Below are 16,340 nucleotides of genomic sequence, written 5' to 3'. Positions count from 1 at the left end.
GCACAGAAATGAATTTTGTATGTGTTGAAATTTGTACTATTTTAAGTAGGCAATTGAATGTACACTTACTATGTCTGTGAGCTGATGTTATGCACGGATGTTATCTAATTGGGTAATAAAATGTCTGCAAACAACCAAGCCCAGAGAACATCAAAGATTTCACAGTTCACATCTGAACTACCTATTATATTGTACACCTATTAGATTTTCTTCTATTAATTAATGTGCCCATTAATTATTTAGAAGAACTTTGGAATAAAGACTCAGAAAATCCTGTGAAAACAAGCCAAAAATGAAAGGTTTTAATGATATCATAATGGGATTGATTCAAGAGATGTTTCCCCTTCATTAGACATCTCATAGACTGTTTAAAAATGTCTGTAGAGTTAATTTGATATGCTAGAAATGTAGAATGATGGACAGGATAAATCCAGAAAATTACAGACCCAGCAACCTGACCTCAATACCAGGGAAGATTTTGGAAAAGATATCAAGCAACAAATCAATGAACACCTTGAAGCAAAGAAAGTAATAACCAAAAGCCAACATGAGTTTGTCAAAAACAGATCATGCCATACTAATCTTATTGCATTCTTTAACAAAGTGACAAAATTAGGGGACCAGAGGAAAGCTGTTCATATAATTTACCTATGGATTTTCTAAGTATAGGCACAACGTATTGTTAATATGGACAGTATTACCATGCTATACAATTACTTAGTGTTGTCCCAGATAGTAAGATGGGCAGTATATAAATTCAATAAATAAATTTACTGCAAACAATATGATTTTCTGCAACCCAACAAGAGAGACACAGACTTCAGAGAATAATCAGAACTGCAGAAAAAGCAATTACTGCCAACCTGCCTTCCATTGAAGACCTGTATAAGGCATAAGGGTGGTGAAAATATTTACTGACCCTTCGCATCCCAGACACAAATTGTTTCAACTCCTATCCTCAAAATAATGCTGTAGAGTACTGCATACTAAAACAACTAGACACAAGAACATTTTTTCCTGAATGCCATCACTCTACTAAACAAATATATCCCTCACCAGTGTCAAACTATTCACTAAGGCTGCACTACTATTACTATTAGTCTTCTCGTCATTCCTATCACCCATTTCTTCCCCCTTATGACTGTATGACTGTAACTTGCTGCTTGTATCCTTACGATTTATATTAATATTATTTCCTGATTGCTATTTGTACCCTATGACAATCTTTTAAGTGTTATACCTCATGATTCTTGACAAATGTATCTTTTCTTTTATGTACAGAAAGCATATGCACCAAAGACAAATTCCTTCTGTGTTCAATCACACTTGGCCAAGAAAGAATTCTACTCTATTCTATTCTTTATCAAGGCAATATAATATTGTGAGATCAAGATTTAATAATGATTTTTTTTAAAAAAATACCTGAATGTGTTAGAATTTAGTAGTCTTCCTGTCAATTATTCAGGCTTCTTATGAACAATTTTTCTTGGTGGAAAGGTATGTTTGAGATGTATGACTGTTTTTATATTAAGGGTTTTTAACTGTTTTTATAATTGGATTTGTACTGTGCTTTGTTGTTGTGAGCCATTCTGAGTCTTTGGAGAGAGGCAGCATACAAATCCATTTAATAATAATAATAATAATAATAATAATAATAATAATAATAATAATAATAATAATAATAATAATATCATCTCAGTATGTGGTTTTGTCCTTTCTCTTTCATCCCTACTTCTTTGGGTTTTAATTTTTTACTTTGTTTTTATTCTATGTATTGGGATATTTTAACTTTGTAATTGTTTTTATGGTTGTAAGCTGGGAGAAGGTTGGCCTATAAATCCGAAAATAAATAAATAAATAAATATTTCCCCCCTGTACGTTATCAATTCTAAAAAAGGCATTCATTTCTTTGACTAACTGTGTATCCATCTGTTTCTAAAACTGCCAGGTACTTAGGCAATTTCAATTTTCTTCTCATGATTCTTTTCGATCCCAGGTCGTGCAACATTTTTTGAAGGTAATGATAGCTAAATCATTTTGCTTGGTGTCGATCCAAGAAATTCCCAGCAGGTGAGGTGATGAAATTTGCGAGGTCGGCTAACATCCCAGGCAGTAAGGAGAGGCCTACGTTCACCAAATCAGCGTCTGTGAGAAAACAGCCGGACCACTTGGCTGTTCTCGACGACCCCTCCCATCCCCTCCCGCCCGCCTCTCCTCGCCCTCCGGCTACGTCCTCTCCCTACGACCTGCCTCGCTTTTCCGCAGGCTCCACAGCGCGCACGCGCTGTCATTTCTACCCTTCCCCTTCTCCTCGCCCTGGGCGTCCGCCGCCCCGTCCTTGCCCGGCCGGCTGCGCCCCTCTCCCCGTCCGTGGGCTCCCAACGCCTCAGTCCCAGCAGCGCCCTCTGCCGAACCGCTGGCGCTGACGTGCGGCCATGCCCGACCACTCCCTCCCCAGTCTCCGCCTGCACGTTGTCAGAGCTGGGAAGCCGCTGTGAGAAGCGTTTGCCGCCTCCCTCAGCCTCGCCGCGTTTGCCGGTGACTGGAGCCCCGAGCCGGGCGCGCTCTTCGCTTTTGCTTTTCCGGGGCGGCCCGCGCCATTATGCCTCGCGCCGTCCCGCTCCTCTTGCTGCTGTTCTGCTTGGCCCAGCACCGCGCCTCCTTCGCCGGGCCCACCGCCTCGTCCCTGGAGAGCGCGGCGGACCCCTGCCTCAGCCAGCCCTGCAAGAACAACGGCACCTGCACGCCGGTCTTGGCCAAACTGCCCGCCGCGCCCCACCGCCCGCCCTTGCGTTTTCTTTCGCCTCAGCCGGCTTATAGCTGCCTCTGTCGCCCGGGGACCATCGGCACCGAATGTCAGGTAAGCCGGGCGCCTTCCCTTGTGGAGGGGTGGGGGGACCACCGGTCCGAGCCTTGCAAAGCGCGCGCCCGTCCTTGGCCATCTCCGCCTTCTTCGGCTTCTCTCTCTCTCTCCGGTGTCTTTACGTGTCCCCGGTCTGCCGCCCCCGCGCTTTCGACTTCGTCGTCCCGTGCTTTCGCGGATTCTTCGTCCTGCCATCCTTTCCCTCCACCGCCACCATCCCGTGGACCGCGTAGTGATTTTGGCGGTCGTTCTCCAGGCGGTGGCTCTGCGCTGCTCTGCCCTGGTCGGTCCCTAAGTGTTGGTTTGTGTTAGAATCCTGAATCCGTTTCTGCCTCCGATTCGACTCTTGTGTAATCGTCCACCGTGGCCCCTTTTTTGTGACGGATCGCTCATCTGTTACACACACACACACAACACCGAATCGGATTTCTGTGTGGAAACTGAGTCCCGTGGCCTTCGCACTTAAACGCTAACAAGGGCAAATCTATCTATCTATCTATCTATCTATCTATCTATCTATCTATCTATCTATCTATCTATCTATCTATCATCATCTGTCTGTCTCTATCATCTATCTATCTATCTATCTATCTATCTATCTATCTATCTATCTATCTATCTATCTATCTATCATCTATCCATCCACCCATCTATCTATCTTTCATCTATCATCTCTATTCATTCATTCGATTTTTTTTTAATGCCGCCCTTCTCCTTAGACTTAGGGCGGCTTACAACATGTGAGCCATAGCACTTTTTAACAGAGCCAGCATATATTGCCCCCCCCCCCATAATCCGGATCCTCATTTTACCCACCTTGGAAGAATGGAAGGCTGAAGGGCTAATGAACTTGAAGGGCATATTCTGAGCCTTCACCCAAAAGCTTTCCATAGGGCCGCCCTTCCTATGTAAATGATTTTGTACCTGCTTTAACCAGATTTTTTTTTTTTTTTAAAAAAGTGTGATTTAGGGTAACCTTGGTTATTCTTATTTTTCAGTGGTTTTTCATATTATGCAAACCCTGGGCTCACTTTGTGATTCATTGTGCCATGTGAATCAGAAAATGGGTTAAATTAGGTAGGCAGGTTAAGCGTGTTATTATGCGAAGGCAGACTTGGGTTTCTAATAGATGCCACCTAAAATGCCAATTTGGACTCTTTTTCTCTTTTTTTTGAGCTGCCTGAATGATGCTGCCTGGGGTTGTTAGAATGACAGTTGCAGAAGTGCCTTCCAGGATACAGCGTTGCAAATTATTGGTTGACAGGATTTTGTTCTGCTCAAGGTTAAAAGTAATTTAGAGCTTAATGATATTTTCTAACAAGGCTTTGGTACTTTCATATACAGATCCCCATCCCACCCCCAGGGATGAGCATACCAGTGTTTTTGGGTCACTAATAGCCAAATGAGGCTATTACTTTGGGTAATCCTATGGTTTCCCATTTTATTCAAGTTAAAATAGGCAATTAAAACAACCAGAACTGCTATTTCCCCCCATCAAATTTGTGTTTTAGTATGAAGAATACAACTTTACAAGGCAAATTCCTTATGTGTCCAATCACAGTTGGCCAATATTCTATTCTATTCATACAACTTTTGCTAATATCTGCTATAAAATGTTATGTCAATCCAGTTTGGTCTGGGAAAGAAAACAACTCATTTGTTTCTGGTCTTTATAATGGTGAATTGAAATTTGTCATTCGTTCTTTCTGAGGATAAAGGATGAAGAGGAAGAGTAGGATTAGACTGATGGTGGTGGTGGTGAATTTGCTTATGGAACAAGGCTGCAATGGACTACATTTCTATGCATGTTTACTTGGAAATAATCTCATAAAACTAATGACTTTTACTTCTGCATAATTATGCCTAGGCATAGGTTGCTAATCAGTGACACTAATTTTACCATGCTAAATTTACTGAGTATTTTTAACATCGCAAAAAGGTTTGTAATCTTTCTCTCTTCCCACCTCCCAATATTACGTAAGGTGTTGCATTTATGAATACAGGGATAAGAAAAGAACAAAAGGCTACTTTTTAAAAAAGGCTGCTGTGTGAAATACTGGAAATTAAAGTGTTTATGAAAGAACTTGGGAAAAAGAAGTCCTGCGTTTTATGTCACAGTGCAAGTTTGTGGGAGGCTGGATCAAACCGAGAATAAATAAATGGAACTCTTTTAAACCAAGTGAATCTTGTAAATTAGGTGTTGACTGTTCCCAGGTTTCCTTCTGTGTTGGAAGAAAGTGTTGTATGAATTGTACTGCCTTCTGGAAGCTAACAAAGGTAAATTGCTATTTTAAGCACCAGTAAAGTGTAATGTCTAGAGAAGAAGGTAAGCAAGGACAAATAAAGGGAAATATTTCTTCACCCAGAGGGTCGTTGGTTTATGGAATTCACTTCCAGAAGAGGTCGTGGCAGCTGTCAGCCTTGATAGCTTCAAAGCAGGATTAGACAGATTCATGGATGCCAAGTGTATTGGTGGTTATTGAAACGGATGTCCATGTGCTGCCTCTATGTTGGTTGAGACAGGCAGGATTCCCTTGAGTACCATTTTTTGGTGGTCAATGGAAAGGGAGGGTTTTGCCTTCTCTTTCTGCTCAAGATCCCCATGTACAATTGTGTGACACAGAATGCTGGACTCGATGGGCTTTGGCCTGATTCAGCATGGCTCTTATGTTCTTAAAAAAGAATTGCAATCTGAGATACATTTTAGCCATTTAAATCCACTTTGTTCAATTTTCATTATTGTATACTTTTATATAATTAATCCTAAATATTATTGCATGAAATCTTTGAAAACCTGAAGAAGACCAAAACATCTATTTAAATTCTTTTACATTTTGTTGCAAAAGTGAAGATTGACTGATTTGATTTGATCAAGTTGGATTTATTTTCTGTACTATTGGAAAATTGAATTATCAAGTCAATTTGGTTCAAAGCGACCCAGACACAATGGATACGCAAGAAAACAAAAAGCCTGATTTTCCCAGTGAAGCATTATTGTCCCCTTGACCAGGTTGCAGAATGAAGGATATACCATATGTGAGGCCATTGGAAACACCACAGAGCCACCAAGATAGCTATAGGCCTTCCTAGAAGAAATTTTGTTTACCATTGAGAGCTTGTTCTTCTCCAAGATTTTCAAAGAAAACAAGAGAACTCTAGCAGAAGTAAAGTTGGCTGCAGTTTGAAAGGAGATATTGGACAAGTTGATTTGATCATTATATTTAAAGGTATCTTATTGATCTTTAAGAAAAATAAATTGCTTTGTAATGGAATCTTTAATCTTTCTGGAGCAATAGTTCTTGATTATAAATTCCCAGTGGTGTTGAAATTTCTGCCCAGCTTGTTGTCCTTCATGATTTTTGTATTTGTATTTTCTATTTCCAAATATTTGTATTTTCTATTTCCAAATATTTGTATTTTCTATTTCCAAATATTTGTATTTTCTATTTCCAAATATTTGTATTTTCTATTTCCAAATATTTGTATTTTCTATTTCCAAATATTTGTATTTTCTATTTCCAAATATTTGTATTTTCTATTTCCAAATATTTGTATTTTCTATTTCCAAATATTTGTATTTTCTATTTCCAAATATTTGTATTTTCTATTTCCAAATAAAGACAATTTTATTTATTAGCCCTACTGCACCTCATGACAATATATAGAGAGTTCCGTCTTTCATTTTCTTCATAACAAACCTGTGAGTTTGGTAGGGCTGGGAGAGGGACTATCTCCAATGGAATCTAATGAGTTTGTTGTCTGTGTGGACAGAGACTTCAGATGGTGGAAGGTTTCTGGCTTAGAAGTACTGTACTTCTAAAAATATTTCCTCCCACCAGTCACTCCGTGAAACTTAAAACTTATATGATTTTACAATTGTTAAACACAATTGTAGATATAAACAGAAGTGTTTTCTTTTTCTTTTTGCATTAACCTGGGGTGGCACAGTGGTTAGAGTGCAGCAGTACAGGCTATTTCAGCTAACTGCTAGCTGTAATTGAGTAGTTCAAATCTCACCACCGGCTCAAGTTTGACTCAGCCTTCCATTCTTCCGAGGTGGGTAAAATGAGGACCCAGATTGTTGGGGGCAATATGCTGATTCTGTAAACTGCTTAGAGAGGGCTTTAAAAGCACTATGAAGCGGCATATGTCTAAATGCTATTGCTAACCTGCTCCCCAAATATTTGCACCTAGGCCTATGATTTTGAGAAAGGATTGAAAACTACCATACTGAATTAAGACCAAGAAGAAATGTTCATGGATGAGAAACTAAATTTCTAGTATATGAGTAAATCAAATTCGTTGTAAACTAATTGTTGCTTTTCACTGAAATGCTAAGGAGGAAAGAATTGTTTTCCACTCTCCATTTGATTTTTTTTTGCATTTTTAAAATATATATTCACATTTTCCCATCTTTCCCTTAAAGTCTAACAATGTTTGAACATGTTTACTATGTTTTCTATGTCTTGCCAATGTTAATTAACCTCTCAATGTGATTTTGAAGGATGCCCTTAAGGGTTAGGTGTAAAACTAAGCAGTTCAGATTGTCTTTATGGCAAATAAAGTGTCCTTCTGTTTATGCACCATGAGTTATATAAATGCTTAGAAAAGGTTCTTTCTTTTTAAAGTACTCAAAAAGTCTATTGAATCCATTGAAAAGACTACTTTGCATAATTTACAGGTCATTACTCTGTAAATTGTTTGCTTCAAGAAATACTTCAAGAGTTTCAAACACTATGGTTTGCCTGTATTCATAGTTGTTGAAAGACCTTGAGAAAAGCTTTGTAAGGAAATTATTAACAAAAAAAATGCAATACATCGAAGTGTTTTAGTGTACTATTTTCTAATTTATTTTTCTCTAATAATCGTTTTCATTTTTCTATTATGCCCATTGCAGGGGTAGGTTCTGGATTCTGCTTCTACCAGTTTGCTCAAAGGTGCATTGTGTTGGTGCATGCACATGTGCAGTACTAAAAAAAGGTTCCCGCGCATGCACAGAAGCAAAAACCAAAATGGCGGCACCTATGATGCTGCCAGTGGCATGGCAGCACCTATGATGCTGTCAGTGGCATGGCAGGCCTGGGTTGCTGCCAGTTCCAGTGACCCAGGCTGCCAAGTTACTAATGGTTCTATAGAACCGGTCCAAATCAGTAGGAACCCACCTCTGGCCTGCTATCACATCAGTTGTCAGTGCTCCAGAAAACATCCCCAATGAAATAAAATTCCTCAAAGATCCAATTTATTATAGATATTATATTGACACATCTTTGGAAACCCGAATCTGAAAGCTTCCAGGGTTTCCCCACCCAGTTGAAAATTCACAGCCCTGCCCCACATGCACAAGTTCATCACATGAACCAACCAGATCTCCACATTCACTTGGATACAATCTCCATGCAGTCTCCAGCAGGTGAAGGCAAATGACCTTGAGTAAAGAATGTTGTTATGATTGAGTTTCTACCACTCCAAGAAAACCCCCTCCCAATTTCTGAAATCTAAAGGCTGAAATCTGTGGCAGTAAGAAAGAAAAAACAAAATAACTTCCAAAAGTGACATCAGTGACATGTTTTACATCATAGACATTCTAATGTTATATATGAAGTAATCAGTATTGCTTACACAGCTATTCGTTCATTCGTTCATTCGTTCATTCGTTCATTCGTTCATTCGTTCATTCGTTCATTCGTTCATTCGTTCATTCGTTCATTCGTTCATTCGTTCATTCGTTCATTCGTTCATTCGTTCATTCGTTCATTCGTTCATTCGTTCATTCGTTCATTCGTTCATTCGTTCATTCGTTCATTCGTTCATTCGTTCATTCGTTCATTCGTTCATTCGTTCATTCAATTTTTTATGCTGCCCTTCTTCTTAGACTCAGGGCGGCTTACAACATGTTAGCAATAGCACTTTTTTTTAACAGAGCCAGCATTGCCCCCACAATCCAGGTCCTCATTTTACCCACCTTGGAAGGCTGGAAGGCTGAGTCAACCTTGAGCTGGTGATGAGATTTGAACCGCTGACTGCAGATCTAGCAGTCAGCTTTAGTGGCTTGCAGTATTGCACCCTACCTACTGCGTCACCTCGGCTCCTTAGCTATCACATGATTCATACTTATTATGCACTTCCCCAATTCATTCAGAATTTTTGGAACGATATTGGTCACATAAAACAAGAAGTTTAAAATGTCTGTTTTAAACCAATAGATAAAGTAGTTTTTTGAACAGGTAAGAAATTCTATCTTGTAGGGTGGAATGTATTATGTTTGGTGATCTACCTATACAAATGTTTGGAAAAATAAAAATAGATCTCAAAAATGAGGGAGGGCCATAGAATCAGAATATTTACTAAAATACATTTATAAATTGTTGTTCAATTATGATAGTGGGACAGAACAAATAAAAACATTGCATGATAAAATGGATGCAAAGGTGTAGAGAAACAAGTTATAGCATGATGATGGGAGCAATTATGGAACAATGCGATAAAATCTACCGTAAATTATAATATTATGGAAAATTTTATAATCGCTATATAATTCTATTAATAATCACCAGGAAAGAATTATAGTAATAAATGTTGGAAATGTCATGATGCAAGGAACATTTGATTTTATGTAGTTAACATGTAAAACAAATTTCAAAAGCATTACAAAGGAATTTACAGATCATCCAGAGAAATTTAGCTATCCAATTTGAAATGAAACCAAAATTCTTCTTAGGAACCTAATTCTAAAACATATTAACAAAACATATCACTTTATTAAGATACATATATATGGTGGTGAGGATAACTTTAGCATATTACAAAAGGTATACAGTGATCCCTCGGGTTTCGCGAGGGTTCCGTTCCAAGACCCCTCGCGAAACTCGATTTTTCGCGATATAGCGGTGCGGAAGCAAAAACACCATCTGCGCATGCGCGCCCTTTTTTTCATGGCCGCACATGCGCAGATGGTGGAGTTTGTGTGTGGGCGGCGGGGAAGACCCAGGGAAGGTTCCTTCGGCCGCCCAACAGCTGATCTGCTCCGCAGCGCGGCAGCAGCGAGGAGCCGAAGATGGGGTTTCCCCGTTGCCCAGGCAAAGGGGAAACCCCAAGATCGCTTGCCGCTTGCCCATTCACCCGCCTGCCCGGCCGCTCCGCTTGCCCATTCACCCACCCGCCCGGCCGCTCCGCTTGCCCGTTCACCCGCCCGCCCGGCCGCTCCGCTTGCCCGTTCACCCGCCCGGCCGCTCTGCTTGCCTGTTCGCCCGGCCGGCCGGCCGCTCCGCTTGCCCGTTTGCCTGCCCGCCCGGCCGCTCCGCTTGCCTGTTCGCCCGCCCGCCCGGCCGCTCCGCTTGCCCGTTCACCTGCCCGCCCGGCCGCTCCGCTTGCCCGTTTGCCCGGCCGGCCGGCCGCTCCGCTTGCCCGTTCACCCACCCGCCCGGCCGCTCCGCTTGCCCGTTCACCCGCCCGCCCGGCTGCTCGCTTGCCGCTCGAGAGCAAGAGGGGGAGAGATAGAGAAAGAGAGAGAAGGAAAGAAAGAGATGAGAGAGGGAGGAAGAGAGTGTGAGAGAGGAAGAAGCAAGATAGAGAAAGAGAGAGAGAAAGAAAGATGAGAAAGGAAGGAAGAGAGTGACGTCATCGGGTGGAAAAATCGCGATATAGCGTTTCGCAAAGATCGAGATCGCGAAACTCGGGGGATCACTGTACATTTCTAAAGAGCTCAGAATAAAAGATGACATTAAACATTTGTTTGCTACAATTAATGGCAAGATGTGTGTAACACAAGAACAGAAAACATAGAAAACATAAATTTTATTAATTATGCAAACTGAGTAAATAATGTTTAGGAAAATCTTAAGAATCAAAAAGGGGAGAAAACGGTATGCTTTATTTAAGATTAGACAAGAAAATTGGAACCTTTATAGTATTAAAATTTTCATTGTAATGACCTTGAATTGAGCGAAATCGGGCATTATAGGGCAGCAATTTTCAAACCAAGTGGGCTAACTTACAGAATGTGCCCAAAATGCAGGACAACTGCTGAGGAAATGAAAGTTTGGGTAGCTGTGGCTGCTTGAATGCCATTGGTGGTTACCAATACAGGTGAGTGGTTGCTGCGGTCATGTGATCTTAATTTGAAACATCCCATGGCAGTCTCCTAGCAGTCTCACAATCCTGCACTCCTTTTGATTCAGCAGTAACCACTTGCCTGACTGCTGGCAAAGAAAGCGGCAGGAGGGGGAGGGGGGTTTCCAATGCTTCCTGCCAGATTCTTATAAGGAAATTCAATGGGGAAGCCAGCAGGAAGTTGGAAGTTGCTCTTGCTACCATTCATTTTTTTAATCCACTCTTGATCATCCTGCTTCTGTCTTTAAATAAAGAAATGTCTCTGAAATGATGATGCAGTGGGCTTTCTAGTATAATCTACTAATGAATTTATAAGCAAAAAATAGGTTTGAGCCAAAGTCCAGAGACAACAAATCAGGCATAAATGTAAATAGTTTATGCAAATCAAGTTCTATTTTTGGTAATTTTATGTACAAAGTCATAACAGTATGAAAATGGTTACTGCTGGCTTCTGAATTATTTTTTAAACCTTCCCTACAGCCCTTGCTATGTCTGTTGATCTCTGACACATAATAACCAGGCCAAATTTTGCTCATTTCCTGCTGACAGGCGCAAAACATCTAAGTCCGCATATGGTGATCCAATTTATTTTGTCATTATTGCATACTGTCTGTTCTGCCGGGCTCTATGGTATGAGTCTCCCGAAAATTCAAGGGTACAAATTTCAGACACACACACACACACACACACACTTGAAAGTTCAAAAACAATGTTCTTTATCACAAAAATTCAAAAGAAACAAAGCACCATTTTTGTATTGCAAAGAGCACTCGTCCCAAAACAACCTGGCAGTCTGTACAATCCCCTTAATCAGTCCTTAAGTACTTAGCTAGCAGCTGTGAAGGAATGTCACAGCCCTCCTTCTTCCACGAAGTGAGACACACACACTTTGCTCTGCTTTGGTTTCAAAGTCATGAAAAATCAACAAACAATGTCTGGAAACAGCAAGGCACGGTCCTGAAGAAACAACGATACGATAATCTTCCACAAAGGCCAAGCCAGCACGCTGCTATTTATATCAGCAGCTCTAATTACTGAAGCCCCACCCAAACACAGGTGGCCTCTCTTATCTCCTGTAATATTTCTTCAATTGGTCTCTTCAATGCATAATTCTGCACATGCGTGGGTCTAACACTTCCTCATCTGAATCGATCGAAGATAATAGAGATTGGCTTCCTGGGCTGTGTGCCAAGCCCCCCTCTTCCAAGTCTCCCCCACCTTCTTCTTCGTCCGAGGAAACTGCACTACCTGACTCTGTCGGCAATAAAACAGGCCTATGACATGTTGATGTTTCCCCTGCATCCACCTCCACATTCCTTGGGGCAGGAGCTGGGCCAGAGCCAACCACAACATTGTCCAGCTTTCAATTCCCAATCTCTTACATAACCAATATTTTATCTATTTATTCCTTTACTGCAGTTAGCTCATTTCAGGATCTTGATTATAATGATTTTGTGGAGTGGTTTTTTAAAGGTGGCAATGTTTATTTCTACATTTATTTATATAAGTGGTAAAGTGGACTCGCCAAGTCAGAACCCTCATGTTTTTTCATCAGACAAGAACTCTGGACTTTGGTCCTAAATAACCCTACAATATCATTGGTTTGTGACATTCTATTTCCTGTTGTCTGACTGTTTATCTCTTTTTCTAGTTTATTTTTTTGCTATACAGTAATACCTCCTGATACGAACTTAATTGGTGCAAGGAGGAGGTTCGTAAGTCGAAAGGTTCGTAAAATGAAACATTGTTTCCCATAGGAAACAATGTAAAGTCAATTAATCCGTGCAACCAAACCCCCCCCCGCAAAAAACCGGCGTTCCGCGACTGCGGGGAAGCCGCGCGGCTGTTTTAAAAGGTGACAGCCGGCCTGGGGGGCTTCCCAGCAACACCCCGAACCCCGAACCCGGAAGTTCGGCACAAGTTTGGGGTTCGGGGGGGTGCTGAGAAGCCCCCCAGGTTGGCTGTGACCTTTTAAAACAGCCGCGCCGCTTTCCAGCTGTCTCCCGAAGCCGAACACGGAAGTTCGGCTTTGGCGTTCGGCTTCGGGAGACAGCTGGGAAGCGGCGCGGTCATTTTAAAAGGTCACAGCCGGCCTGGGGGGCTTCCCAGCACCCCCCGAACCCCGAACCCAGAAGTTCGGCACAAGTTCGGGGTTCGGGGGGTGCTGGGAAGCCCCCCAGGCCGGCTGTGACCTTTTAAAACAGCCGCGCTGCTTCCCAGCTGTCTCCCGAAGCCGAACACGGAAGTTCGGCTTTGGCGTTCGGCTTCAGGAGACAGCTGGGAAGCGGCGTGGTCGTTGTAAAAGGTCACAGCCGGCCTGGGGGGCTTCCCAGCACCCCCCCGAACCCCGAACCCGGAAGTTCGGCACAAGTTCGGGGTTTGGGGGGGTGCTGAGAAGCCCCCCAGGTTGGCTGTGACCTTTTAAAACAGCTACGCCGCTTCCCAGCTGTCTCCCGAAGCCGAACGCGGAAGTTCGGCTTTGGCGTTCGGCTTCGGGAGACAGCTGGGAAGCGGCGCGGTCATTTTAAAAGGTCACAGCCGGCCTGGGGGGCTTCCCAGCACCCCCCGAACCCCGAACCCAGAAGTTCGGAACAAGTTCGGGGTTCGGGGGTGCTGAGAAGCCCCCCAGGCCGGCTGTGACCTTTTAAAATGACTGCGCTGCTTCCCAGCTGTCTCCCGAAGCCGAACGCCAAAGCCGAACTTCCGCGTTCGGCTTCGGGAGACAGCTGGGAAGCGGCGCGGCTGTTTTAAAAGGTCACAGCCGGCCTGGGGGGCTTCCCAGCAACCTCCCGAATCGAACCCGGGGTTCAGAAAAAATTTGCCTCTTCTTACGAATGTTTTTCGAGTTACGAACCGGCGTTCGGGAGGCTTCTGGGAAGCCCCGCCGCCCGGCTGTCACCTTTTAAAACAGCCGCGCGGCTTCCCAGCAGTCTCCGAACGCCGGTTCGTAACTCGAAAAAAGTTCGTAAGAAGAGGCAAAAATTTTCTGAACCCCGGGTTCGTATCACGAGTTGTTCGTAAGACGAGGGGTTCGTATCTTGAGGTATCACTGTATTTTTCCTCCTGTGTTGAATCACTGAGATTATTGCTTTTTTACTTCCTGAACAACTAAAATTGTATGTCAGATTTTCCTAGCCATTACTCAACTTCCATTATTATTCATAAATCTGTTAGTAGCAGTGATATTCTTCTCGCTGTCTGTAGATTTACCTTGGACACAATTACCTTTGTCCAAATTACAACTACTGTAATGACTCAGACTGATAGAATTTTTTATTTCGTGCTTCGACTGCTGTTTCTTCCAAGTTTCAATAATGTAAAAATGTAACATTACAAAAATCAAATACCTAAAATTACTAAATTATAAAAAACAGATGATTGAAGATTCTATAAAACATAATTTTACATGGGTGGAGAGGCAGAGAGGAAGCGAGAGAGATAGGTTGTAATTCCATTATTCTGTCCTTCTGTGTCACAAGATACTGCATATTTCATTTCTATTAATCTTGCTAATTCCAGATAAATCTTTAGTAATTTGTTACTAACGGTTGCCAAAGTACTAGCTGTTTTTCTTATGTTAAGCCTGAAATAAAAGCCTTTTTAATGCATTTTTTAAAAGTAAGTAATGATTTTTTACTTTTTCATTCTATCCCTTCTGTATATAGAAATGGCTCCTTAGGATTGAGTACTATCTTTATTGAAAGTCTTTGGCTATAATTCAGAGGATCGTTTAATTGACCCCATGGGATGACTTGGCAATATAATTTTTTTAATGCAATGTATAAAGTTACTTTGCAAGAAAAAGCAAAAAATTCTTATTGGGTATTGCACATATATAGATTTTTTTAAATCATTCTGAATATTGAATATTCAGGTTTTGTTTCACTTGAATTTGAAATGGTATGTGATTTTTGAGATTGGGAAATTAAAGTTAATTAAAGATAAACTACTCAGTTAGTTCAGCAGAGATTCTCATTTAAACCTAGATTTTTTTATTCTTCCCTCCAAAAGAATAAATAATAAATTGATGTAAAATATTGATTTTAATTAATTCAGGAATCTGATGGGAGAGTCAAGGGATAAGGCAAGCCTAAACAAGAAAGAAAATTAAAACAGCACTCCTTTCTTAAATTGTCATTACAAATGTGTTTAATTCAACACTATTCAAATAAACTGGTACTTAGGCAATGTAATTGGTTTCTTCCCATTCTTCTATTTGCAGTTAGCCCATATATTGAATGGGAAGAGAATTCTGTCTGATAAATTTATTAATTTACAGTGATACCTCTACCCAGGAAAGCCTCTACTTAAGAACTTTTCTAGATAAAATCGGGTGTTCAAGATTTTTTTGCCTCTTCTCAAGAACCATTTTCTACTTACAAACCCTAGCCTCTGAAACTGAAACCAGAAAAGGCAGGGAAAAGCCTCTGTGGGGCCTCTCTAGGAATTTCCTGGGAGGAAACAGGGTCTCCACCCTCCCTATGGTTTCCCCACTCACACACATTATTTGCTTTTACATTGATTCCTATGGGAAAAATTGCTTTTTCTTCCAAACTTTTCTACTTAAGAACCTGGTCACGGAACGAATTAAGTTCGTAAGTAGAGGTACCACTGTATTTTGTAAATATATACAGCTGCCCATTTCACATATGTGACTCTGAACAGTCTATGTTAGTCTGTATGTTCACACAGGTATATGGTATGTATATATATACATATATATATATATATACATATATACATATATATATATATATATACATACATATATACACACACACACACACACACACACACACATATATATATGTATATGTATCAAATGTTTAGCTGAACATTTGATACATACAGAATATAGTTGTCGGCTATGAATAAATTAACTGCCTTGAAATGGTCCTGGGTTGGGCCTAGAGGCAAAAAGGAGCTGTGACGTTCCTTCAATATACCAGGGTGATCAGAAACCGTGTAGGATTTGGAAATTTCTCGCGACGTTTCGATGAGGTCCCACTCATCATCTTCAGGCTAGTGTTTCTGTCCTTGTTTAAGGCGAACACTGCGAGACCTAAGCTGCCTTCCTTCTATAAATACTGGTGGCTGGGTGTGGTTTGATGGCTCAGCAATTGCCTGCTGTGTAGAAACTTCCTGGTGAGTCAGTGGGGTAACAACTGGGGTCGTTGATGTAGCTGAAGTATGCTGATTAGTTAATGGTTGTTGATTAGGCTTGATATCCTGAGTAGTTGGAGTTTGCAGGCTACTTGATTGTTTTGCAATATGTCTAGTTTCTGTTTTTATGGCTGGGTTACGTTTGAGGACTGGTTTCCAGATGTCTGGTAGGCGGGAGGTATCATCCCTCTTGTTCATATTTTGG

The 16,340-nt window shown here is 41.4% G+C and overlaps 1 protein-coding gene across 1 annotated transcript in view; it reads left to right on the top strand.

The window, feature by feature from the left end:
- The first annotated feature begins 2,258 nt into the window (after positions 1-2,258).
- DNER (delta/notch like EGF repeat containing) overlaps positions 2,259-16,340 on the top strand; it is a 152,608-nt gene continuing 138,526 nt past the window's right edge. The window contains exon 1 of the mRNA XM_070754090.1: positions 2,259-2,860. Coding sequence (XP_070610191.1) covers positions 2,603-2,860 — 258 coding nt within the window. The 5' untranslated portion in view covers positions 2,259-2,602. The remainder of the gene's footprint in view (positions 2,861-16,340) is intronic.

The sequence above is a fragment of the Erythrolamprus reginae genome, chromosome 5, assembly GCF_031021105.1.
Source record: "Erythrolamprus reginae isolate rEryReg1 chromosome 5, rEryReg1.hap1, whole genome shotgun sequence".
Taxonomy (NCBI): Eukaryota; Metazoa; Chordata; class Lepidosauria; order Squamata; family Dipsadidae; genus Erythrolamprus; species Erythrolamprus reginae.
The sequence above is the reverse complement of the archived record's forward strand: the minus strand, read 5'-3'. Positions and strand labels throughout refer to the sequence as shown.